This window comes from Protobothrops mucrosquamatus, unplaced genomic scaffold (assembly GCF_001527695.2).
Source record: "Protobothrops mucrosquamatus isolate PMUCROS unplaced genomic scaffold, P.Mucros_1.0 scaffold492, whole genome shotgun sequence".
NCBI lineage: Eukaryota > Metazoa > Chordata > Lepidosauria > Squamata > Viperidae > Protobothrops > Protobothrops mucrosquamatus.
This window is the reverse complement of record NW_015386810.1, coordinates 748,448-774,497: the sequence shown is the minus strand read 5'-3', so window position 1 is coordinate 774,497 and position 26,050 is coordinate 748,448. Positions and strand designations below refer to the sequence as shown.

Below are 26,050 nucleotides of genomic sequence, written 5' to 3'. Positions count from 1 at the left end.
CCTTGGGCAAATGAAGAGCCACTGAAAAGGACAGTTTGGAGCAGAAAAGTAACAACATCCATGCCCACCACTCTTCTGTCTCATTTCTATCACAAATGCTTCCTATTCTTCATAAAGTCCCAAACATTTTAGCAAGGTAAAGTTAACAAAGTGCCACTTAATATGAAATGGTGTGTCATACTTTAAAAAAAAAAATCTGTGGTCAATGTATTAAATGTAGGAATTTACCAAGTAATTCATTTGCTTTCTAATAAGAACAGCAAACATGCCTACAGATTTATTTCCATAAATAAGATTCTTTTTTTCCAAACAGAAAACTGAGGAGATTTTATTTAAAGTCTAAAGCAGTGGTTCTCAACCTTTTTAATGCCGCGACCCCAACCGGTCGTAAGTCGAGGACTAAACCGGTCGTAAGTCGAGGACTAAACCGGTCGTAAGTCGAGGACTACCCAACCTGTCGTAAGTCGAGGACTTTCCCTGCCCGGGAGCGCCGCGCATGCGTGGTTCCGCCCCCTGCGCCGGCCGAGGCGTAGCTGGCAAGCGGCAGAGACGGAGCAGGCCGACCACCAGCTGGCCCAGCCCAAGGGAGGTAAGGCACCCGCCGGAAAAGGGGGAAAAATGGCGGACATAAAAAATGGCAGACAGCCTTGCTTGGCGACCCCCGTGAAATGGTCGATCGACCCCAAATGGGGTCCCGACCCACAGGTTGAGAACCACTGGTCTAAAGGATAGATTAAATAGAAAAACATGTGTCTGGGCTGTTTAATCTGCCACAATTACAGACTGATCGTCCCCTTCTTTTCCAACATATTTTTTTAGATCCAATTCCAGAATTATTATTTCCTTATATTACCATCACTAGAATCCTGTAAATGTATGCTAGCTGTAGAATTCACCACATCATTTACATTTTTAAAAAGATTCCCTTTTGTGGGTTGCAAAAAATCTTATTCAACGAATGAAAGATCAATCGTATTCAGAATGAATAGGATTGTGGAAGTAATCCAGTTGTATACATTAGGAAAGAATCTACATGAGGAAAGAGCCTGTTTACTGGGTTTTCTTGAAACAATGGACTTCTCATCTAAATTTCTCATCATGATTGCCCAAATTTCTCATTATGACTGCATCGTGATGTCATCATACATTTGACACAATCACATTTAATGGACCATTGCAAATAGCAGACAACCTCTTCCCCACCTATTGGTGCATTAAAGTTTTACAATAGCAGTTTTACTTGGGGAAGCTACTGATGAAAAGTACAGGTTGTTTCCAAAAGCGAGGAGCAATCATCCAGAATGTTTTTTATCAGCATTTGAAACTTTCCTATCAACTTTTCCCAATTACCAAATTGCAACGTTCTCTACTCAATAGTGTATCACATAAGTATGAATTAGCTGTCCACATTGCAGGAAACTTACTCTGTCTCTGTTCCCTCTAACCTTAATCTTGACTTACTCCAACACTCAAGGTCTTCCTCAGTGCTGACCTGAAGGTCTTGATCAATCCATTCTATACCAGAATGAAATTTGCTACCTGATCATTGATTTCTGTTGCCTCAACAGACTTTCTTCCAAAGTAAGAAATTTTCATGGTGAGGAAATTCCTCCTTGAGTTTGAATTTCTTGCTTCCATCCATTGGTTCTTGTCCTACTCTTGGGCACAATGGAGAATAAACCCACACCTTATTTTCTGTTAATACCCTTATCAGATGGCTGTTATCATGTCTCACCTTGGTCTTCTCTTCTTTAAACACAGTTCATTCAACCATTCTTGTATAGATTTAGCTTCCAAGCCTCTTATCACCTGTGTCCCATTTTTGATGTCTTTTTTGTATTGTGGTGATCAAAACTAGACACAATTTCCCAGATGTAGTCTGGCTAATAGAGCACAGAGCACACCCATCACTATCATTAACGGCACATTTATTTATTCATTAAATTTATATGCCACCCATCTCATTGTCCAACAACTCTTCTAATGTTGTTTGTGAAAATTTTCAAAATCGGTACTAGAAATTTCACTTCCCCCCAAATTTTCATTATAGGTTTCTCTCCATATTTTCCCATAGCAGTTATAGCAGTTGTTTCTGTCACTGATTTGGAGAGCCTATTTTTCCGCCATCGTCTTCTTCCTAGTTAAGTACCAAGACAAAGTTATAGAATAAATGTGAAGGCATCAGGATATCCCATAGTTAATTCAGAGTGAGATCAGGAAGCATTGCCCTCATTCAGAAAGAGAGAGAAATACCGTCCACATTTTGACTGTCAATATCATTGAAACAAAGAAGTTAATTTTGATGAAGAGTGAAACTGTTCCAAAACTGTTCGCCCCATTTCCACTTTTGGGTAGATTTATTTATCAAATTTTGAAATCTTCCATACCCTTGGTACTCCGAGAGAGCCAGTTTGGCCTATGCAGAGGTAGGCAACTTTGGCTCTTTTATGACTCGTGGACTTCAACTCCCAGAATTCCTGAGCCAGCCACGCTGGCTCAGGAATTCTGGGAGTTGAAGTCCACGAGTCATAAAAGAGCCAAGGTTGCCTATCCCTGGCCTAGTGGTTAAGGCACCAGGCTGGAAACTAGAAGATTGTGAGTTCTAGTCCCACCTTAGCCATGAAAGCCAGCTGGGTGACTTTGGGACAGTCACTTTCTCTTAGCCCAATTCACTTATAGCAGGCATATCAAACTCGCAGCCAACAGGCTGCATCCGGCCCACACAGGCCATGCCCACCCCAGTGCCGCCAATACGGCATATGGGAGTTGTGTTGCGATCGGGCTTGACACCCCTGACTTATAGGGTGGTTGGTGTGAGGAAAATAGGAGGAGAAAGGTGGGTTGGATGTTTGCCACCTTGAGTTATTTGTAAAAACAATAAAGACAAAATACGAACAAATAAACAGATTTAAAAAAGAAACCCTGCGAATTTCAGACTTCTCCCCAGATCAATACCACGTTCAAACATGGTCCACAAACACGAAATGCCATTGCACAGCCCGTTGCGTTTTCCCGCTTCTCCAGAACACCTCATTCTGATAACAAATATGGCCGAAAGTTTTTGCTGCAGCTGCTCTGAGCTGAGTATAACCAGATTAAGTCTTCCACTGAGCATTCCTGCATGTATGCTTTTAATTAACTGTTATGACTACAGTAATGTAATCACTCAGGCCGTTCGGCTTCAATCAGGGTTGAAAAATGTTCTTGGCCAAGGGCTGTATACAGTTTGCCGGACTGAAAGTCCGTTTGCATATAGGAATTGGATACGTTCCTTTACACACAACACATCTCACACATACCTGTCCTCTTCCTAAATAATCTTCCCTCAGACCCACATAGAGGCAGTCCTCGACCTACAACAGTTCATTCAGTGACCATTTTAAGTTACAGCGACACTGAAAAAAGGGACTTATGACTGTTTTTCACACGACTGTTGCGGCATCCCCATGGTTACATGATCAAAATTCAGATGCTTGGCAACTGACTCATATTTATAACGGTTGCAATGTCCCTGGGTCATGTGATCCTCTTTTGCGACCTTCCAACAAGCAAAGTCAGTGAGGAAGCCAGATTCACTTAACAACCGTGCTACTAACTTAACAACGGCAGCGATTCATTAAACAAATGTGGCAAAAAAAGTTGTAAAATGGGGCAAAATTCACTTAACAAATGTCTCACTTAGCATATGCTGCACTCCTTCATGTATGCTTCTTCAAACCTTTACATATACAGTGGGTGATCACTCACTTGTGCATTCCTCTTTTTCAGACAGATCCAGATTGATTATTATTGGACTGGAGACCACAAGAGAATCCCTGGCCCAAAGGCTATAGCCGCTATACTGTAGTGGAATGTTTTTTTTAACAAAAACTGGAAGAATGCTGTGGCAAGCTACTTCCATGCAGTTGATCCTTGAGTTATGACCAAAATTGAGCCCAAAATTTCTGTTGCTAAGTGGGACGGTTGTTCAGTGAGTTTTGCCCCATTTTACCGCCTTTCCTGCCACAGTTGTTAAGTGAAACACTGGACTTGTTAAATTAGTAGCACGGTTGTTAAGCGAACATGCCTTCCCCATTGACTTTCCTTGTCAGAAGTTTGCAAAAGGTCATATGCTCCTGGGACACGTCATAAATACTGCAACCATCATAAAACAGTTTCCAAGTGTCTGAATTTTGATCACATTAACCATGGGGAGGCTGCAATGGTTGTAAATGTGACAAATGGTTGTGTCCCTTTTTTCATTGCTGCTGTAACTACGGTCATTAAATGAAAGTTTGTAAGTCAAGGACCACCTGCACTGCTGCCCATAAAATTACATGAATGTGCCCACAAGATCCCTAGGAACTAGGTTCCCCTGGAAGGAGACTTTAAGCAGAGGAGAGCTTTTTGCACCGAGCAAATTTTGATTACATTTTAGAGATTTGCAAGTACCGTACATGGGACAAGGTTTCTTATGTACCTCCATAAAACACTGGTAATAATTGAATCGTGTGGGGTTTTTCTAAAAATCTCAGTTGCTTATTTCTCATATCTGAGAAATGCATGGTCAAATCAAATAATGGAATTGGGTGAAGAAATCCAACGGCGATCTCTGGAAGTGCTGGGCAATTTAGAAGCCAGAGGATGAGTGCCGTGCAAATCCACCGTGAATCCAGAGATGCAAATCCAGAATTGTGGCTGGAGTGTAAATTGGCAGGTCACGAGCCCTTGCCTAAACCAACTATCAACACATTTCGAAATTACACTGTGTTGGAGCCAGGGTACAATTAAGCAAGCAGCCTCTATTAAAAAGGGATGCTGGCAGGGCTGTGGCACCGTTTCGTTTTTTTCATGTTTTAATTAAAAGGGGGAAAAAACCAAAACCCCTCCAGCCAGTGGGGAAGCCTTCTTCTCTTCTGAAGCCTTAGAGCAGAGGCCCCCAACCTTTTGGGCACCAGGGACCGGTTCTGTGGAGAAAGGTTTTTCTGCGGACTGGAGAGTGTGTGGTTTTGTGTGCTGCCTGCATCCCACGGATGGGACTTTGCTTGTTTGTGCAGACTGGTTGCTGGCATGCTACGGCCCGGTGCCGGTCCACAGACCAGGGGTTGGGGACCCCCGCCTCAGAGGAATGGTTGAATCAGCCGAATTCTTTGGTTCCACACAAGGGAGGATTGTCAAATAATCTGGACCTTTTAAACCGATCTTTGTCTTAGAACCAAAGGAAATTTTCCACCTTTTTTTTCTCTTCTCCCTAAAACGTTTCTTCCACTGGATGCCTTCCAAATGTGTCTGGCTTGAGAACTGCAGCTGCCCTAATTCTGGAATATTCAGGCTGGTTTGTACTCATCTCTATTAAATAATGTCTAAATAGGATGTCGATGAAGTTAAAGGGAAAGCATACAAGTTAAACACTGGCATCAATCATGAGTTTTAAATCCTATACTTTTGAGTGAAACATTTTGTGGATTCTAACTGATGGGAGGCTAACCATCCAACTCACTCCCAGTATAGGATCATATTTCAACAATTAGGATTTAAGTACTACTGAGCTAGTTTCCAAATCTTAATTCCAGGAATTATTCTTACAGGTGAAACACTCACTTATGGAAAGGATGGCTGCTTCTTCAGTTGCACCACAGCAAAACCCACGATACACCCATGAAAGAAGTACATACCGGTACACAAAAACAGCTGTTTGTGTCTATGTCAGGCCATTTGTGCAGAACAGAAAACTAGCAATGAAAATAAAAAATCAGCAGTTGGATTTTCAAAAGCAGGAGGAAAAGATATTTTTTGCCTACTTTGGCAAGTACGTTGATTACCCTTCCCCAACTTGGAGCTTGCTATGTATGCTGCATTACAGCTCCCCAAATTCCAATCAAAAATACAAATAACTTTTGTTCCGTTTCCCATCCTAGTGATGCTTGATATGGGTTCGCCTCTACTCCAGATAGAACATGAAATCCTTCCCCTAAATACAATCCCCCCCCCTTCCGATCAAACTCAATGTTTTCCAATCCGTCATCTGTGGGAAATTTTGGGGATGCTAAGCAGATCTTGCAGAATTGATGCTCTGGAGGAAGTTTTGTGCTATCCCTCCTCCTTCTTCTTCCTTGCTCCCTCCCTCCCCATTCATCTCTCAAGCAAACCACAGCCTGGGAAAACATCTGGACCAGCCCATGGGACAAAGGGGGGAGGTCATCAGGATGTGGGAAACTACAGGAGAGGCTAAAATGTCGGCATAGCTCAAGAGCCCAGCCCGCAGCCTCAGCTGGCCTGCTCCTTAACCAGAGAAAAGCACCTCTGGCTTTACACGCCTGTTACAACTGCTAAGCAACGGGACCAACTTTTGAATGGGGAGGGAATGTCTATTCTCCCTCTCTTCCACATGCTGCACGTGTAGGCAAGGAAGCACAGAGGGCAGGTTCAAGATGACCAACATGCCTGTTCTCAAAAGGATCTTATCTCGATCTCAGGATCTGGGCCACCCCTTCCAAGTACAGTGAAGAAGGAATAAGTGAGCTGAACTTTTCAGGCAGCAAGACTTTTTTTTTTTTAATGGATTTGAATCTTACATTAAAACTGTTTAAAATTCTCAGTTTAAACATTGAATCCCATACCTGTAAATAGTTCAGGAAGGATCGCGCTCTTTGAAAGTCTGATTAGCCCAAGGGGTTTTTGACTCCATCAAGAGCTGCAGGTTTTGGAAATCATCTCTAGAATAAGACTTAGGTCTCAGATTAGTCCTTCATTCATCTTCTCCCAAGCACCATCTCATCTCTTCTTCCTTCCTCCTTCCTTCCCAGAGGTATGGATTGGATTAATTATTTGCAAAGGACTTTGAAAACTGAGCCGAGGTTGTTCATGCTTATTTATATTCATTCAAACCTGTCCAGGCACTTTAAACTGATTTTTGGAACACAACACGCAGGGCTATCTGGCTGACATGTCCTGAAAATAGCCTTTGTCAATAATATCTTGAAACTCCTCTATTGACACTATTTTCTAGAAGCTCATAAAAATAATACTGGATTTCTGTTTCCGGTTTTCTTAAATCAAGCGGTAATTTCCAGTTGGTTTTAATGGTTTAAAACAAGTTTTAAAAGCCACTTGGAGAGAAGGTTTGTTCTAAAACTATCCTCATACAGAATCTCAAGGAAGCTGAGCTAGCTCTTATCTTCCTGAAATGCTGGTTTTCTACTATCAAGGAATTTTTTTTACTCGGGAAACATTCTACCCCAACCAAAGGCTTTGGCTGGCTGTTAGTTGCAGAGAACAAAACAGCTAGCTTGACTAGATACAGCAGTGCTGAAATGCTTGCAGAGCAAAGCAGTTCCAGATGACTTATGGAAGCAAAGCCAGTCCAGATGCCTACAGGGGAAAGCAAAAAGTGACGTCACAAGGAAATGCAATTGGAGGCAACTCATAGGGCTATCCAGCTCCAAACTTCCCAGTATCCATCAGATGCTGAGAGGAAACATTCCATGAATCATCCAAAAGTGTACCAGGTTAAATCTCTGATGCCTTCCCCAGCAACCTCAAGTCAGTTGAAGTCCGAGGAAAGGCAGAGATGTAAAGGGATTGCAAAGAAGACATTGCAAAATAAACTACCCGGAATGAGTTACCAAATAGTTAAACCATCCACCCTGTGCAAAGTTTAAATAGTTTGAAAAACATGCATGATCAAAATAGGACAGGAGAAAAGCTTGTTCATAGTTTTTAATGATAATTATTTTTTTTAATTGTTTCTTCAAAGTAACTATCTCTAGCTGCTTTGTTAGGTCATCTCACCTTCTGTAAATGAAATTCCAAGACTGCCAATGAGGGAGGGAGAGATAGACTAAGTATCTCTATCTATCTATCTATCTATCTATCTATCTATCTATCTATCTATCTATCTATCTATCTATCTATCTATCTATCTATCTATCTATCTATCTATATATCTATCTATCTATCTATCTATCTATCTACCTACCTACCTACCTACCTACCTACCTACCTACCTACCTACCTACTAAAGTGTCCTTCAAGTTGAACTGTACTCCTGGTGATTTCCTGGACATATCCATGTTTTCTTGGCAACAATATAGAAGTGGTTTGGAATTCTCTTCTGGAACTTCTAAAAATCTTCCCCGTCAAGTTTACTGACCTAGGATTTTTTTCATATCCAAGCATTCCATCCAAACACTGACCTTACTTAGCTTTTTGGCATCATCCAAGGCCAGCTGAGTACTACCCTCAAATTCAGCATGTATAGAGTAGCTACCATGCTCATTAGAATAAAAGGGGGAAACCAAACAAATATAAAAAAAGAAAATCCGGGGAATGCTCCAAGGATTGCAATTACTTCCTTTGGTTGATGTCTAACAAGTAATAAAAAAAATATCACCATATCCCCGAGATGCATTACACAACTATAAGATGACTGCAAAGGCCCTGTTTGCAATCACAGCCTGGTTAACATTTGAAGTTGAAAGCAATGGAGGATGGTCTCTGGTTAAGACCTCACTGAACATTAAAGGGTCACATAACAAGCAGTCCTTTAGACATTTTCCACTCGGGCTGTATAAGTAAAGCTATATGTCCAAATATGTTATAGTTGTAAACTACCCTATATTTTAGAAAGACAGATTAAAGCTATCTTGTGGTATGAAACCATCTATTCCAGCATTGTCTCTAAGATCACCAGGTTCCTCTGAGAAGGATGCATACCCAGACATTAAAGCAGTGACATTCTCTACTTATTTACAGTATCAGTCATTTCAGAGAGGGGCAGCTCAGCTAAAGATCTCTACTAGTGACTTCCACTGCTGTTGAGAGTCACCCAACCATCATGAACAAGCTTCAGCGTTGCCCTAGAATGATGCTAGAAGGCAAAGCAATAGCATAGGATAGGAAGAGCCAGGTTTAATTCCTAGCTGAACCAAAACATCGACTATGGAGATAAAATGGAAGAGGGGTATGCCCAAAGCACTAAAGTTGAGTTCTTTAGAAGAAAGACAAGACGTGAAGATAATAAATGCCCAAGTAAATAAAGATAGATAGATAGATAGATAGATAGATAGATAGATAGATAGATAGATAGATAGATAGATAGATAGATAGATAGATAGATAGATAGATAGATAGATAGATAGACCATTACTGTCATTTTTTACTGTGGGCACATTGGCACACATTAAAAATGAAAATAAACATAGAAAATAAAATGAAATAAACCAGCTGGGTATATAGATTATCTATGTAGCAATACCAGATAATAACTGTTGATAGGCTTATCTTTTTATTGGACAGAACATAAGTTAATAATAAAGAGTAAGCAAAAGCAGTTCCCTTGTTTGTTAGTTCACCTACCCATACCTAACTGTCCCATTGACCCAGCTTCCACTCACTAGCATTACTTCTAGGGGAGAAATGCTGCCCCCTTGTGGAGAGGGAAGAAAGGACATTTCTGCTAAAAAAGATATTTTAATCTACTACATGCTCTACGCACCTGCTCCAAGTGCCAAACCTTATGCCAGTTCAGATGCAGATCTTCTCTCTGCCCACAGTCCAGGCAGTTACTCAGATCTTTTGACTTCTTCTCACTCCAACACAGAGCTTCCCAGAAGAGGCACCAGCAGGGCTGAGGGAACCAGCAGCACTAGTTGTCCCATGGACGGGGACTAAAACCGCACATGATCTGGTCTCTCGGTGCCTCTGTTGCTTTTCTCTGTTTCTCAGCCTCCTTCCCTCCTAAATTCCAATATTTTTCCTTCCAGAAAGCAGAGCTGCGTTTACAAAAACAGCCTGATTTTTTTTTCGGTGAAAAGGAAAAAAGTCCCCAAACAACAGCAGACTGAAGTCAAGTGGCTTCTCCTCCAGCTGCAGTCCTTGGCCTCGTTCCAAGGCAAACTCCGCTCCATAATTACACAATTCAGAAGAACGGCCCCATGCTGATTTAAAGGGCCAGAGATCCAGATCTCCCAGACCGGCCTGGTTCAACTCCAGAGATCATCCCTGAATGAAATCACACGAGGTGACACCTTGGAACAGAGCAGGTGTGCGCATATGCATCCAAGGAATCAACTCTCAAAAAGCTTTCCTGGATTGAATTTCAGGATATCAGAAATTGGTCCCACAGAAGAGGCAGATGTGACCTCATTTGGTTTCCTTCCTGTTTCCATTATCCTGCAAAAAAAAATCCCAATCTGGATCCCCGTAACATCTTTGGACAATGCATCAGTGCTTTTGCCTCTGATTAAATTGTAAGGTGTGGAAATGATCTATTGGAGTGAATATAAATGGCAGCCATCCAGGCTGAAAACAGATGGAGATAGCTAGCAAGGTTAGAGAGGAAAGAGTCCTAGTGAACCATCTAAGGAAGAACACCAGATACTATAACCCAACCGTTCCAATTTGGTGGCTTCTAGACATCCAGGAACTGTATTTCTCACAATCTCCCAGAAAGTCTGAAGATACTGTTACAGTCAGTGGTGGGATTCAGCCAGTTCGCACCACTTCGGCAGAACCGGTAGCTAGTTTTTTGTTGCCCAGGCCCAGAATGGACTTCCAGAAGCGGCATCCACACAGAGAACCGGTTGTTCACATATTTGAATCCCACCACTGGTTATAGTACTGCTGAAGCTAAACAAGAAACTAAGAGAGGAAACCACTGCAAATGCATGTTGAGGACTGGTTTCTTCAAGGGATGGTTGGACAGTACACAAAATAGGAATCTGGGTGAAACCAAGCTAGCTAAAGTAAAGGTGGGACATATCAGATTTGGGAAGGAAGGAAGGAAGGGAGGGAGGGAGGGAGGGAGAAGGAAGGAAGGAAGGATACATGGGGGAAAATAAGTGTGAGAGATCTTTTGTTTTAGAAAATACACAAAGTTACACTGGGCTAGAAATATTTGATAATTCTTTTTTCTTTAGTTTAATTGTGTCTGGTTGTGTTCCTATTTGGGAATCCACAAGGGAAGCCTTAGTTCAGGGGTAGTCAACCTTGGCTCTTTTATGACTCGTGGACTTCAACTCCCAGAATTCTGGGAGTTGAAGTCCACGAGTCATAAAAGAGCCAAGGTTGACTACCCCTGCCTTAGTTGAAAACATAGAACTTCATATATTGAGAGCTTAAAATGCTTGAATTTCTCTCTTCCTTGCTCCCACCCATAACTAAAGGTCTGTTTGTAAACCCAAAAGGCTCCAGTTACATTCACCAGCAACTCTGGAGGTCCCCCTGAGGTCATCCCAGTTGACCCTTACCGCTTGAATCATGCCTTTCCCCCATTAACTACAGCTGTCCTTGCTGGTGTCATCCTCTGAGTGAACATGGCCCTTGAGAGTGAACAGACCTTGGCCGTCCAATCCTTCTCTCCCGGAATTCAACTGAGACTGAAGCCAGGGACTTTGTGACAATTGCCGTCTCTCTCCAGCAGCTTCCCTGTCTCGTCCCTCCTGCCATGTCAGCTTGCCTGACAGCAAACTATCTGTAGGGGGGGGGAATCCCAGCCTGAAAGCAAAGAGAAGCCAAAGGACCCCTCCATCTTCCTCCAGCAAGTTCTTCTCTTCAGTTTCTGGGGATAGTCCAAAGCTGACAGAGCAGCTCACTGAGATAGCACAGGTTCTATAGACAGAAGTTCGTACAATGTATCTTTATGTATGGGTGCATTGCACACCCACACACCCACCTATGAAACCCCAGTGCCGGGGGGTGAGGTTACCAGCAGGGAAAGGCTACATTATTGGTTGATGAGGGAAATTGGCTAGAAGCTGCTTGTGTGCCAGATTCCCTGGAAAAAATAATGAAGCCAGGATAAAGAGAAAATTCCTGACAGTCAGAACAATTAATCAGTGGAACGACTTGCCTCCAGAAGTTATGGGCGCTCCATTACTGGAGGTTTTAAGAAGAGATTGGACAAGCATTTGTCTGAAATGGTATGGGCTTTCTTGCTTGAGCAGGGGTTGGACTAGAAGACCTCCAAGGTCCCTTCCAGCACTGTTATTCTGTTAATTAACTCCGATCGCCTCTTTTTTGAAACTGATCACTTGGATGTATCCAAAACGCATTTCAGTAAAAAGCTTTGAGTAAGCTTTTCAATCTCAACTTTGTGGTGAAAGATAAGGAGTGGGCACTTATGTTCTCCTTTCTCAGTGGTTGTAACACCTGGTGGACACTTCCATAGGTGAATAGCCATTAGATTTTAACCCCATCTTAAGCACTCTGGCAGTTCAACTGAAGCTCCCACGAATGGGGTAAAAGAGCACCCATTAAAGTTATTTTCCTTTTATTCCTCTCTTCCCTATGCACATTGATGCACGAGATAGGGAAATTGTTTTTTCCCCTTTCAAAATTAATAACCCTCCATGCAGCGATTACATTGAAGAAGAAATGAGACTTTTGCTCCACTAGCTTGGAATATGCTGTAGATTCAAACAATGAGCAGTTTGACAAAACTAATAAGTAGAAAGAGGGTGAAGGGTCTATAATTAGGGAAATAAGGGTGGGATAGAGGCGGCTGATCCCACAAAATGCAATTGTCTGAAAGGACTGGATTCCAGAAAGAGATGGTAACTAGTTTTCTTTCGTAGGAATGTGAGGTTCTTCGTATTTTATCATCCCAAGCAGTGACCCATATAACTTATGGAATAGAGCAGATTTTGGGTGAGAAGCCCAGTAATGAGCGCACACACACATATATATCTATCTATCCAGACATACAGGGAAATGGCCCTGATGTTGCAATAGCATCCCCACATGTACAACAAATAGCTTTACAGTACTGCTCCATAACAGCTCAGCAGTAATTAAGTTTTATCTTTGGTTTCGTCCCTTCGTTTTTTGCAATCGGTGTTCAGGAAATTCTTGCACTTTAAATCAGGGAATTCGTGCAATGTATTCAGAACTTATAAACAAAGATACCTTTGCTGATGTCAGAGTATGTCTCCTGTTTATCTTAGCCCTTTCTTAAGAAATCAGACTCTACATGGGGACATCTTTTTTAAAAAAAAACAAAACAAAAAACTGGAGGGGAATCTTGAGAGGGACCAAATGACTCATCCGTAGCAATCTTATCGGATATTTCCATAAAATCCTAGCAAGCTGAAATGTGAGTGAGAGGGAACTCCGAGATACCTCGAGCATAGAAAAATCTGAAAGTACGTATCTTTTTTATAGGCCATGACAAAACAAAACAAAAATCAGTTACAAAATACCATGGATAAATAAAAGCAATGGAAGCAATCACATATTATAGGGACAATCAAACTAGTGTCTTCCAGATATTTGGCAGTATATCTCCTAAAATTCCTGTTCCTGCTGGCCAGGACTTGTGGAAGATATAGTTCAAGGCATCTGGAAACCAGATGGTTTCCTTTTTTGTTCCAGCTTCCATTCTCTCCTCTTTTCCTTTGTTTCCACTCGCCTCTCACTTGGGGTGCCTTTTTCCTACTGTTGAGTTTTAGCTGCTTCAGAGCAGTCTAACATCCTGCAGTGATCTCAGAAGCAGATCAATAAACATAATGCTTTCCTTCTTCAAAGTGGGATCCTCAAAGAGCAGCCTCAGAAGTGGTTTAAAATGTTTTTGGAAAGCAAAGGGAAACTTGTACAGGCAGCATTCTGCCCCGAAGAATAACAGCATAGGTTGTGAAATATGGTAGAGAAGGGTGGCACGCCATTCCAGCTGAGGACCAACAGACCCACACAAGGAATGGAATGTCATCTGGGGGAGTTCTGCTGCTCCTTTGCACCCTTGAGTGACTTTTTGTGATGTGGAGTTAGAACAGTCAGAGGAAATGAACATGTACGCTCTCAAAAATGTAGGATGAATTAAACAGGATACAAAATACGATACAAAAAACCTGCAAAAGTTTCCATTTTGGGCACCCGACCAAACGTTTCCCAGCACTTACCTTGGCTTCACATTTTTTATGGCTTGCCATTTTGCACACTGCAAGAGAAAAAAGAAAGGAAAAGTTCAGATCTTGGGCAACTGTAAACATGAAACATGTTCTGATGCTTTGATCCCAAGATCCTGAAGTTGAAACTCAAGTACTTTGGCCACCTAATGAGAAGGAAGGACTCACTGGAGAAGAGCCTAATGCTGGGAAAGATTGAGGGCAATAGAAGAATGGGACGACAGAGACTGAGGTGGCTGGATAGAGTCACTGAAGCAGTAGGCGTGAACTTAAATGGACTCCAGAAGATGGCAGAGGACAGGAAGGCCTGGAGGAACGTTGTCCATGGGGTCGCGATGGGTTGGACACGACTTCACAACTAACAACAATAACAGGGTAGTCTTCAACAACAGTTCGTTAGTGGCTGTTTGAAGTTACAACAGCACTGAAAAAAATGACTTATGATCATTTTTCACACTTACAACCGTTGACGCGTCCTCATGGTCACGTGATCAAAATTCCAAGGCTTGGCAACTGACTCATATTTATGACGGTTGCAGTGTCCCGGGGTCACATGATCCCTTTTTTTGCCACTTTCTGACAAGCAAAGTCAATGCGGAAGCCGGATTCACTTAACCATCGTGTTAAGTGAATTTAATAGCCGCAGTGATTCACTTAACAACTGTGGCAGGAAAGGTTGTAAAATGGGGCAAAACTCACTTGGCCAATGTCTCATTTAGCAACGGACATTTTGGGCTCAGTTGTGACCGTAAGTCGAGGACTACCTGTATCTTAGTTTTTACAGAGCAATACTGTAAAGCATGCTGGGTGAAGCTACATTTCAGGTATGGGGGGGGTAACACCCTCCCTTTATTATTTTATTTATTTATTTTATTATGCAGTGAAATCCATAATAAAAAACACCCAGATTAATGAAATGGTAGTCCTGGTGGGCACTACTATAAAGAAGACGGAACCAAAGCTTTGCCTTTACAAAGCCCTTTTCCCGCATTTTCGCACAATATAAGGAATACAAATGAGCCAACGACAGAAAAACATCCTACCTCTGCACACAAGCCCTTGGGCTTCTATGGATTCCTTGCAGACTATACATGCCTTTTTCTTCTTCTTAAAAACCTTCTCTTTGAAGTTGTGAGGCTCCGACACCTTCCCAGGCTGAAATGACAAACAAGGGCAGAAATGTGGGTGGTGCGTCATTTATTTTGCACAGACCAATGGAGGCAGCTTCCTACAGACACACTTGTGTGATGCTATCATGAAGCTTTCACCAACACAAGGCTTTCCAGTACGTTGAGAGATGTCAATTTCCAGAATTCCACCTGGCAACTGCACATCAGATTTCTGACATACTTCATATAAATTCTACTGAATTCTCTTTTGTGTGTGTTTTATACACAAGGCCCCTTCTGAACATTAACTCTCATCTTACACTCAGTATTGGAAAAGGCCCCAAAGACTTGTATTGTCATGGTTTAAAATCCATGCCAAATTCATGTCCGTCTCCAACAATTTGGATATTCATCCAATCCAGAAAAGAGTAAGTGAAGTTTATCTGCTAGGGTTCCCTTACTTATTTTGAGTAGATATGGATTGTGGTACATTATAATCAACGAGAGACAGACAGTATTATGAGGATGAGGTTGGAACAATTTAATTGAGAAAAAGAAATCTAAAGAGAGTATCAATATATTTCTATTTTATTATCTACATTATTTTTAATTTCTCAGTGCTTTACTCTTTCATTTATAATGTACATACTGGCACATCATGCTATGAAAGGTAACTGAAAATAAATTGGGGATTTCTTTGCACAACACGGAATTAACTTTAGCATATTTCACAAGATCCAGCAGTAAGAACCAGCTTAGACGCCTCTTTTGTTTTTTTTAGGATTAAGCACATTCATAGAGGTCAGACTTGCCAACTACTATTAACCTTGTCATAAAATAAAAGCCCCTGTTAAGAGATAATGTGTCTCCAACAGCCCTAAGCAACAGGGAATTGATTTCTCCATCCTATTTCCCCTCTTTCTAAACATATTTGTTGCTCAACCTCTGTTGGAACAAGTTAGAAAGATGCAGCTCAATTATATCTTAGCCATTATAACTGTATTTCTGCTCAACAATTATAACAGCCCATGACTAGAGGAGCAGTTCTAAAACCAAAAGGATATATTTTACTTTTAAGCAGTACATGTCTTTCGCAGATGAAGCATTAACGTGTGTGAGAGCCTTAGTTTGTTTTAACTATGGCTTACTAAAGTACCAACTATAGTCACTTGATCAAATGCAACTAAACCATAAATCATGGATTATAACCCCAACTAACTAAGGCACTGGGCTAGAAACCAGGAGCCTGTGCTTTCTAGTTCCACCTTAAGGATGAAAGCTGGCTGGGAGCTCTTGAGCTAATCTCTCTTTCTCAGCCCAATCTATCTCACAGGGTTATTGTGGTGGGGAAAATGAAAGGAGAAAGGAGTACAATATTAGATATGTTCCCAGCCTTGACTTATTTATAATAATAATAATAAAGGCAGGATAAAAATTTAATAAATAAATACTGTATTACGCTACTTTAATGAAAATTGCTTAATAATTTTGAGACAAGATTCATGCAGCATACTGAAGCACATTTCATGATTCATCATTCACAGTGTTACATTAGCCCATCACAATGAGCCAAAACAAGCCAACTCCATTGTGGTGCGATGCAACATGCGAACACAATCTCCGTTACAACTTTTTAAAGGTGGTGCTTGCACGCAGCACTTTATCGCAATGGGTATAAAAAAACACACCCATGCGCATAGACATCCACACTCGTGCATATACCTATTGCCTAATTATGTCAGAACTTTTTTTAAAAAAAATGAAGCAATCAATTAAAATCAAATTAAAGCTATAGCTCTACAGATGTCAAACTGACCCATCAAACTAAAATTTGCTTAGCTAAATCCATGGATGAGTGTTTGTTCTATAATGTGCAAATTCTTGCAAAACACAAACTCAAAATTAATCCACTCTCTTGAGAAGGAACAGAAGATGACTGGGAACATTGTGACATGCCAAATAACAATAACAACTTTGCTGAACATTTCTCCACAAAATGCAAGCCTTGCATACACTCTTCACAAATTTCAAGAATGTGCGTGCTAAGGGTTCATGAGATAAATCTTCCTGAAATGCTGGGTGCCAGGTCAACAGTCAATGTTCTGTTGGACGCAGCTACATATAAACCAGATTAATGTATTTTCTCAAACTAAACAAACAGAAGGAACAAGAGCTGCTGTTTTTCTCCCTATTTAAGACTTGGGAGAAGGTGAGGGAAGGCAATAAACAGTTTCAACCTTAGCCTGAGGTTCAGTGCCTCTGTACATGTATTTGGTGGCACAATCATAATTTTTATTTACAGGACAAACGAACTGACAACCCTTTGCAGAGTTTTAAGGAGTCTTGCTGATATGTCAGGTACGGTTATCAGACATCCAACAAAAATTAGGACATGACTCCTTATTATCCTCATGTCCTCTATCCCAGGGCTTTTCAACCAGTGGTATGGGTACCACCTGTGGTACATTGGTACCTGGCAGGTGGTACGCGAGCATCCTAGAAAAGTGGTAGCGGGGGAGGGGAATGAGTTGAACTGGTGGCAGCACCGCACAAGCCTGAGCGAGAGATGGCTGGAGCTGCAGGGCTGTCAGGGCTCAGCGGAAGCGGCAGGATCAACACCAGGCTACAGCTGGAGCTCGGCGCTGATCCTGGCGCTTCCACTGACCCCAGAAGAAGTGCCAATCAGCTGGAATGTTGCAGCATCTCCAGGGTCTTGTGATTTACATTCAGATGCTTGGCAACTGATTCATATTTATGACGGTCACAGTGTCCCAGGGTCATGTGAAGTGACCAAAACCTGCTGCAACCACCCAGCAGACGGGGGGATAAAAACCAAACACCCCCCACCCCACCCCCGCTGCCAATCCTCAACAGAAATACAACAATAAAAACCTCGGACAGGAGGAAGAGCCCGGGCGGGCAGGCAGATGTCTTGCTCGGCTGTGGGCTTGGGGGCACTTTTTTCAGTGCCATTGTAACTTTGAACAGTCACTAAGTGAACTGTTGTAAGTCGAGGACTACCTGTACTTCAGCACTTTTTTTCCTTTTTTTTTTTGGTCATCATGTTTTTGACACCTTGCTAGGCGACTGGTGGTACTTGGATATTGCCATTTCCTAAAAGTGGTACAATGGGTGAAAAGGTTGAAAGGCCCTGCTCTATCCCGCAGGAATAACTTTAAAATTAAATATTGTTTGACATTTTGAATATCCTGGGATTTTGGGGAAGAGCAGGGACCATTCGCATAACATTTAGCATACATTTAATAAATAAATGTAGTTATTCAAACTTTTGCGTACTGCAACTAGACAGACTCCGCAGCCTAGATGTATGTTATTTCCTAATTCCAGCCTCTTCAAGATCAATGATCACGGCAGTCTGTAGATCACATAATGAGTCATATTATTTCTATACTGAAACGTGAAAAGTGTGCCACTGTCGATGCTATATTGCCATAGCACTTGTTCTCGAAAAGATATATTTGGTTGAAAAATATTATAATTGGAAAACCCGTCTTTCTGATGCTAGAAAAAGTAATTTCATATGTGTATAGACCCAAGTACTTTTTTTTTTTGCAGTTTTTCAGTGAAATATTTGTTGCAGATGCCAAGAAAGTTAAACAGTTAGCAGATCCTCCTTTTCCCTCATTTGCCCTCCTTTCTAATTGTCCATGTCCTCCTTTGCTGTTCAGATATCTGATAACTCTAGGAACAGGGTTTTCTCTCTAGTAGAACTGTAATTACAAAATACGGTTCCAGAGATGTTGATCCAATGAGTTTCTTCTGATCATCTTTTAAGGTTTTAAGGCAACGAAGATGAGAACGTAACTATAGGCCTGCAGGGCAATGAGGCTGGTTATCCCAATGATTGCTGCCAAAGAAGCTAGAAAGATCTATTCAGAGTGGAAGAGAAGATAAATCTGAAACCAGAAGACTTTGGCTGTGCTCTGGGGATAATAGGAAGGCTGTGTCATGAGGTCATGTCCTTTAGGATTAGTGAGGTTCAACTGCAGCCTGACCATCATCAACAGTATTGCTATTTTGGCAGGTCCATTTCAGTCCACTTCCAATGATCTGAATCATGGAGTTTGACTTCTTTTGCAGCACCCAGTGTTTATTTTTTCATTGAGCTGTCCACCATGACTCCAAAGTCCCATTCCTGGTCAAAAACTGCCAGCTTAGATCCCATCACTGTATTTGAAAAGTCTGGGTTTTTTTTTTTTAATGCAATCACTTTGTTCTTGCTTATATTCGATTGTATTTGTCACCTCGAGACCCATACATCCAGTTTGCAAAGATCTTTGCGGAAATTGTTCTGTAATTTTCTACAGTCTGACACCAATACCCTTGTCTAATTCATTACTTGCTCCCACACATTGCATAAATAAATTAAAAATAATGGTCCTAATATCAGTCCCTTGGGGATCTCTCTTCATGTTGAAAATGGCCCATTAATTCCTACCCTCTATTTCCTGTCTTTTAGCCAGTTACCAATCTACAAGAACACCTGTCCTTTTATTCCATGACCGCTGAGTGTGCTCAGAAGCCAGTGGTGAGAGATTTTGTCAAAGGCTTTTTGAAAGTCTATAATGTTTGTTGACTTATCCCTGTCAACACACTTGTCGACATTCAAAAAGCAAATGCCATGTTTGTTCCATTTCGGCAAAGCTGATTCTTCTGGACCTTTGATTATTTGGGGCGTTAGTAACATTACCTCTATTTTACTAAGAATTAATGTTCAGCCACATTCAGATCCCCCTGAAAGAAACTGAGCTTCATAGCTTGCTACTGTTTTCCAGTTCTTGGCAACAAATCTTAAAGAGAAGCTGCAACTTCAATATTTTAATTCTTTAGGAAACCTAAAAATGGATGGATATCTCCTAGACTCATGAATTATTTATTTTTCACGTGTCAAGTTTATAACTGTATCTTTGGTTATCTTATTTTGCCTTAATTCATATGATTCCATTCCTGAAAAACTCAGCTCAATGTGTAAATAATTTCATGTTCTTTTAACTTAGAATCAGTTGATCCAGAAGATTATTCCTCCTCTTAATTATAGAAATGCTATTATTACTCTGAAATTCCAAATCTCTCTTTGGGATACATGGAAAGTAAGACTGGGAAATCACTCTCATTGCTTGTCCATTCTTTAAGCAACTCACCTGTTCTTTAGTCATTATTGAGCAATAATATTCACACCTTGTAGTATGAAAGGCTCCTAAATGCCAAACCAAAATTTATGTAATATGCAGAGCTTGGCATGCCTGCCAGACACAAACACACCCCAATGTTATGAGGAAATTTTGATTTCTGTAGTATAAATTATGCAAAATTTTGCAATCTGATTTTGCCTAGTTCCCTGCTGTTCGTTCATGTTGGTTCTTTGTTCATGTTAACTGAATTTGAAAGTGTGTAACTGTACAAATGCATGAACTTTGTTATTTTAATTGAAATTTGTATTGTAGGTAATTATGGCCAGTTGTGACAAATATTTTCTCGATTAAAATGTATATCTTTGCAACTGAGAGGACTACACACATGAATGACAAAGTAGGATTTCCTAGAATAGTCCTTTCTTCTTTTCCACATCCCATTCTGCAATTCATCAGCATTTGTTCAGAGTAATACCTTTGACATGTTCTTTGATTCATTTATTTGAATCAAAGTTGCAAAAAAAATGCAACCCCCCCCCAATCAGAAATAAAGAATACTTTGATCTTCACATGGAACTTGAAAATAACAATTACTTAGAAACACTGATGGTTGAGATTTGCATAAAGCTAGTAACAGAAATTACATTCAAATGAAATGGAATGAAACAGCTACTGGTAGTAACAGAAGTAGAGTTGCCAGGTGTCCACTATTTGAGCGGACAGTCCGCTTTTTTCACATTATGTTCACTATTTTTTTTCACAAAATAGTGAACATTTTTTTTATTCAAAATAATATTTTACATATTATTATAATATATTTGATGTTTTGAATTTTAAGTAAAGTTTTGAAGTGATTATTTTAATACGTGTTAAAATGTTTGTAAGAAAATGTATAATTTAATTGTAAATTTTTTTTAAACTTTTTTTACTACTTAACACCCCCCCCCCCCGCTTGTCCGCTATTTTTTGGAAGCAGACCTGGCAACCCTAAACAGAAGTTACATTAAATTAAGTTCCTCTTACATGGATGGATTTACATAGCTTTTTCCAACAATCCCTTTCCATCCCAGTCCAATTTCCCCAACTGGCAGCTGCTGAAGATGACATCTTCCAGCTCTTTTCCTATTTTTTTATTTTAAATTCTGAACCTACTTAGATAAACCAGAAACAAAACAGAGTTCCTGCTGGAAACAGAGCTGCATTCCAACTCAACACCACCCCCCAAATATGAGAGAGAGAGAGAGAGAGACGGTTCTGGAATGCTGCTCTATATTACCATGCAGCTTCAGAAATTGAGATGATCAAAACCATGATCAGCATTCTCACCAAGAATCCCACCAGCTTCTAGGTTTGCTCAAACCAAATGGTGGACCACAGTAATAACAGACAGGTTTTGAAACACTGATACACCTCTCCACATTTCACAGATGAATGTAGGAACATTCCTGTAAGTAACACACATCCGATTCTCGTGGCAGCCTTGTTCTATTCCAGTGGTAGAAGTTGCTGAAGAATGGACTCTGCTGTATATTTGTTCTACTCCAGCCTGGTCTCCATTATTTGAAAAAACAAGAGTGATTTAAAAAAAGAATTAGAGGCTGAATCTAATCTCACAAAAGAATTGGTGACGGAGCAATTATGCTACAAGAAACTATTAAATCTTTTGGCTCTATTTAGAAGAAAAAATAAGCAAGGGTATAATAAAATTATATATGGTATAGAAAACCTGGGTAGGAAACGATTTCTTCTTCTGTCATAATACTTGGACCTCTTTGAAAGTGAATAGTGAAGAATTTGGAACAGATTAAAGCTAATTACTTCAGAGAGCCAGTTTGGCTGGTATAGTAGTTGAGGCACCAGGCTAGAAATCAAGAGACCGTGATTTTAGTCCCACATTATGCATGAAGCTAATTGGGTGATCTTGGGCCAGTCCTTCGCTCACAGCTCAGGAAAGAAGGCAAGGATAAACTACTGTACTTTTGGAAATCCTTATCAAGACAACTGCAGGAACTTGTTCAAGCAGCCACCAGGAGTCAAAAAGGACTAGAAAGCATACAGACATTTCTTCATACAATGCACAGTTAAATTAGGGACTTCTCTACAAAATTAATTGAAGATTACAATTTATATAGATCGAAAATTTAGATTGATCCAATACAAGGGGTAAACAGAAGGTACAACATGATTTCCTATTGATTCAGAGTGGCAAACATTCTTCGTTATCTAACTATGGCAACCTTTGTGAGAAACAATATTTGGGAGGCCACAAGAATGAATTTTGGTGTGAAAGAACTTCTAAACTGGAGTTCTGGTAGTGGTCATAAATGCTGGCTGGCTATGTGCTCGGGGTTTCCCGTGCTTGAACTTTCATTTAGCACCTGATTTCTGATTGTTGAATCTGATAAAAAGATTCACAGCAGCTTAGAGCCACAAACTGGATGTCTTGTCCAACCTGGGACTACAAATCCTAGAATTGATAACCATTCATTTTCCATATAGGGTAGTGATTCACGAAGTTGCCTTCCTAAGACTCCATTCCCCAACCATCTGCCCTCCCACTCCATCTGTGTATTTCAACGCATATAATTCCAGCTATCACAGCCAAGGTGAAGAATTATCAGTGTTAAATCATGCACACCAGGAGGGCATCCATATTGGGGGAACTCTATCACCAAACATCTGGAGAGCATCAGGTTGCGAGAAGGCTAATATACATCAAGTCTTGCCAGATTCTGGAGTCAAACAGAGTGCTTGTGGGAAAAGCTAGCATGATATAGACCAGAAAGACCTAAATTAAAATTCCCATTCACCCACAAACTCAGCCAACAAGAATCCTACTGCATGGGGAAAAACCCTGCCTCTGACCTTGGAGATTCTTAAGCTATGCCTATGGATCCAGCCATAATGGTATGTCAGAAAAATAACAACAACAACAACAAAGTTGCTCAGCAAACATTAGAAAAATTTCTAAGCCCTTCTCTGCCTCTGCTTCAAGATGAATGCCCATTTGCATTCCTTCCTTCTGTTTTTGCTTTTGGCTAGGTTTCTTGGTCATACCACCAGTTCAAGATTTATAGTTGCAACAGTGAGGATAGACAGGATTAGCAAACTGGGTCTGCTCTCTGCTGGGGACAGTGGTGACACGGCACGCCCTCACATTCTCAGCTTCCCTTAATTATTTCCTAGGGCTCTGCTGAAAGTAAACTAGGGGGAAAGTAGGAATTTGATATGCTATTTTGAGCTTTTTTGGAGGAAAAAGCAAGATGCAAAGTGATTAAATAATAGACAAGTCTATCCCCTACTAAACAGAGGCGGAAAAATCCTTTCTGATAAACAGAAAAACGAGAAAAGAGCCCTCCGTAGGCCAGAATTGATCTTGCTTGAAGCCCCAGGCAGCTCAATGGAAGGAACACAGCTGCTAGTAGCAGAAAGTATCCCAAACAAACCATCGATTAGATGGCATGTTCAGGGTTGGTAGCAAGAGAGGAGAAGCAACGAGTCTTTACAATGCAAAATGTTTTTTTTTTCCCCTCTGCAAAAGTTCTAAACAGAAGCAAGAGCAATGCCACCAAGCAAGCCTTATAGGGTGAGGTTGGGAGCAGGGCAGGCACCCAGCCCTGATGACACAAAGGCTGACAGGACAGAGCTACCGGTAGGAAAGTGGCCTGAACAGGCTAGCAATCAAGAGGTTTCGTGGGATATGTAGTTCTCTCCTTGCAAGGAAAGGAAGACAAGACCAAAGGGCGCTCTGTATGAAACTGTGTGTACACAAGGCCTAGTGAATGGAGCATTCAGCCAGGGCCCAGCATGGCAGCAGCCTTAACTATAAATAGCTATGAATTGTGCTCTTTGTTACTGATCCTCTTGCTGGGAAAACAGCAGAGCCGTTAACAGTCAGAAGAAAGTCATGGAAGATTCTTTCCATATAAGATTTCTGCAGTGAAATTACTATATGCACAGAGATGGAGAGATTTGATACACTCACTATGGAGGAATGGTGGTTGAAATTGACCAATTTTGCTGAAATGGAGAGATCGACTTCTTTGATTAGAAAAAATACATTATCTACATTTATTGGCGACGCCTCTTACGGGCTTCAGTCAGTTCAAATGAAAACTTACAAAATAGAAAGGAAAGTGGGAAAAATGGCTGTCAACCCATTTCCCTCTCTCTCTATATGTCCCATCTTGTAGACTACATTTTCATTAGTCCAGAGAAAGTGCATTTGTTTGGACAAGATATAATTCCACTTTCATTTGTGAAGAATTCAAGCTATAGAAGCTTTTATGTCTTCTGATAATTTGCTTGGAAACGCCAGCGAAGAGTTCTTGCTCTTTTCCCTCTGTGTGGTCAGCAGTAGAGGGTCTGCCAGGAACCTTTCCAACTGACCAGCTTGTTTGGGATATAGAGCAGCAAACTCTGACCAAGTTTCTTGGCAGTTCACATTGGTAGACCAATGGCTTAAAAATCACGTTGCAGACACCTTAAAAATCAGGCCTAGAGCTTACTATGAACAATATGCTGAAGGGATGCTCCAATGTGGATCTTTGGTGGGGGGGGGAGGAAGAGAGGTCAAATTGAATGTTACAACCGACTATTCCCATCTTTATGGATTGACCCAAAGCTCCCTGATCTTTAGAACTATTTCAGCAGAGGTGGTTAAAAAGGGCGAATTCATAAAAGAATCCTGTTCTAATAAACCTACAAACAGTTTTACTTCATTTGGTTCTCTTTTCTCAAAGTCCTCATGGTAACATACCTGGTTCCCTCTCCAACCATTTTAACCTCACCACCATCTTGTGAAGAAGGTTTAATTGGGAGTGTATGAGCAGCTCATCCGGTGAAGTGTAGGGTTGAGTGAGTTGAGTGGAAGTTCAAAACTTTATTCTGATAAGACACTAGGCCACACTTTCTTCTCTTTTCCCCCCCTTCCCATCCAGATGTTATATTTGTTTCCTTGCCAAATAAAAGCAGAGGATAAGATTCTCTACAACTGAGTCAAGGAGTTATATAATTAGCAGCCAACTGTATTACTTTTATATTTTTATATATAAATATATATTTATATATTATTTTTATATATTTATATACATACATACATATATACATTAATATGCACACACACACATATATAATTTATATGTGTGTGTGTGCGCGCGCGCATATTATACATGTCTGTCTGTCTATTCAAATAAGTCACATAAAACAAAGGCCCACAGATGGTTCCACTGTCTTTTAAACCACACTCATGTGAAATCATCATTATTGTGTGGGTGGCATGCATTGTTCTGCAATCTCTCATTCCACAGTGATAATCCTTCCATTTCTCAATGCTAGGAATTATGGGAGCTGTCGTTGAACTAGGTGACTTCTGGAAATACGGGATGACAGCTCCCATAATTCCTAGTACGAATCCAGGTGTCTTCAACTCCATAAATTCCTGTCATTGTAGCCATTGGAGAATGTCAGACTCACAGCATAAAATCTTTCCAAAAGGACTTAAATGAGATCCATCTGTGTTCACTGAAAAAAGGCGTGCTAGCTTTCCTGATCAAAAAGAGGCATCTGTCATATAAACAAGGGACACGCACATACAGAAGGCACACAGCCCAAGCTATTCACCTCACCTGCATTCACCAAATCTGCACCAAGTTGTGAGACGGATACCCGGTTGGGATGGCGGGTTGGGCCAGGCGTCCTCAGCTTTTGCCACGAGCTGAGGAGGTTAACCAAAGCAAAGAGCTGGGTAGGCGATGGCTCTTTCGTAATTGGACTCCACGCGGAGCTGGGGCACCAGTTCCCCCTCCTCCTTGCACTGAGTCCAGAACAACATGTTTACTCACTGAAGTTGGTTGTACTGCTGTGAAATGAGTGGCTGCTATTATGTGTCAGCTGAATTGCTTTCCCC

General features: G+C 41.0%; 1 protein-coding gene across 1 annotated transcript in view; it reads right to left on the bottom strand.

Moving 5' to 3' along the window:
• TNS2 (tensin 2) overlaps positions 1-26,050 on the bottom strand; it is a gene marked incomplete at its 3' end in the record, with an annotated part of 68,035 nt that overhangs the window by 28,586 nt on the left and 13,399 nt on the right. Inside the window, exons 2-3 of the mRNA XM_015816769.1 lie at positions 14,924-15,035; positions 13,875-13,912 (exon numbers count right to left, since the gene is read on the bottom strand). Of these exons, the coding sequence (XP_015672255.1) occupies positions 13,875-13,912; positions 14,924-15,035 (150 nt within the window). The remainder of the gene's footprint in view (positions 1-13,874; positions 13,913-14,923; positions 15,036-26,050) is intronic.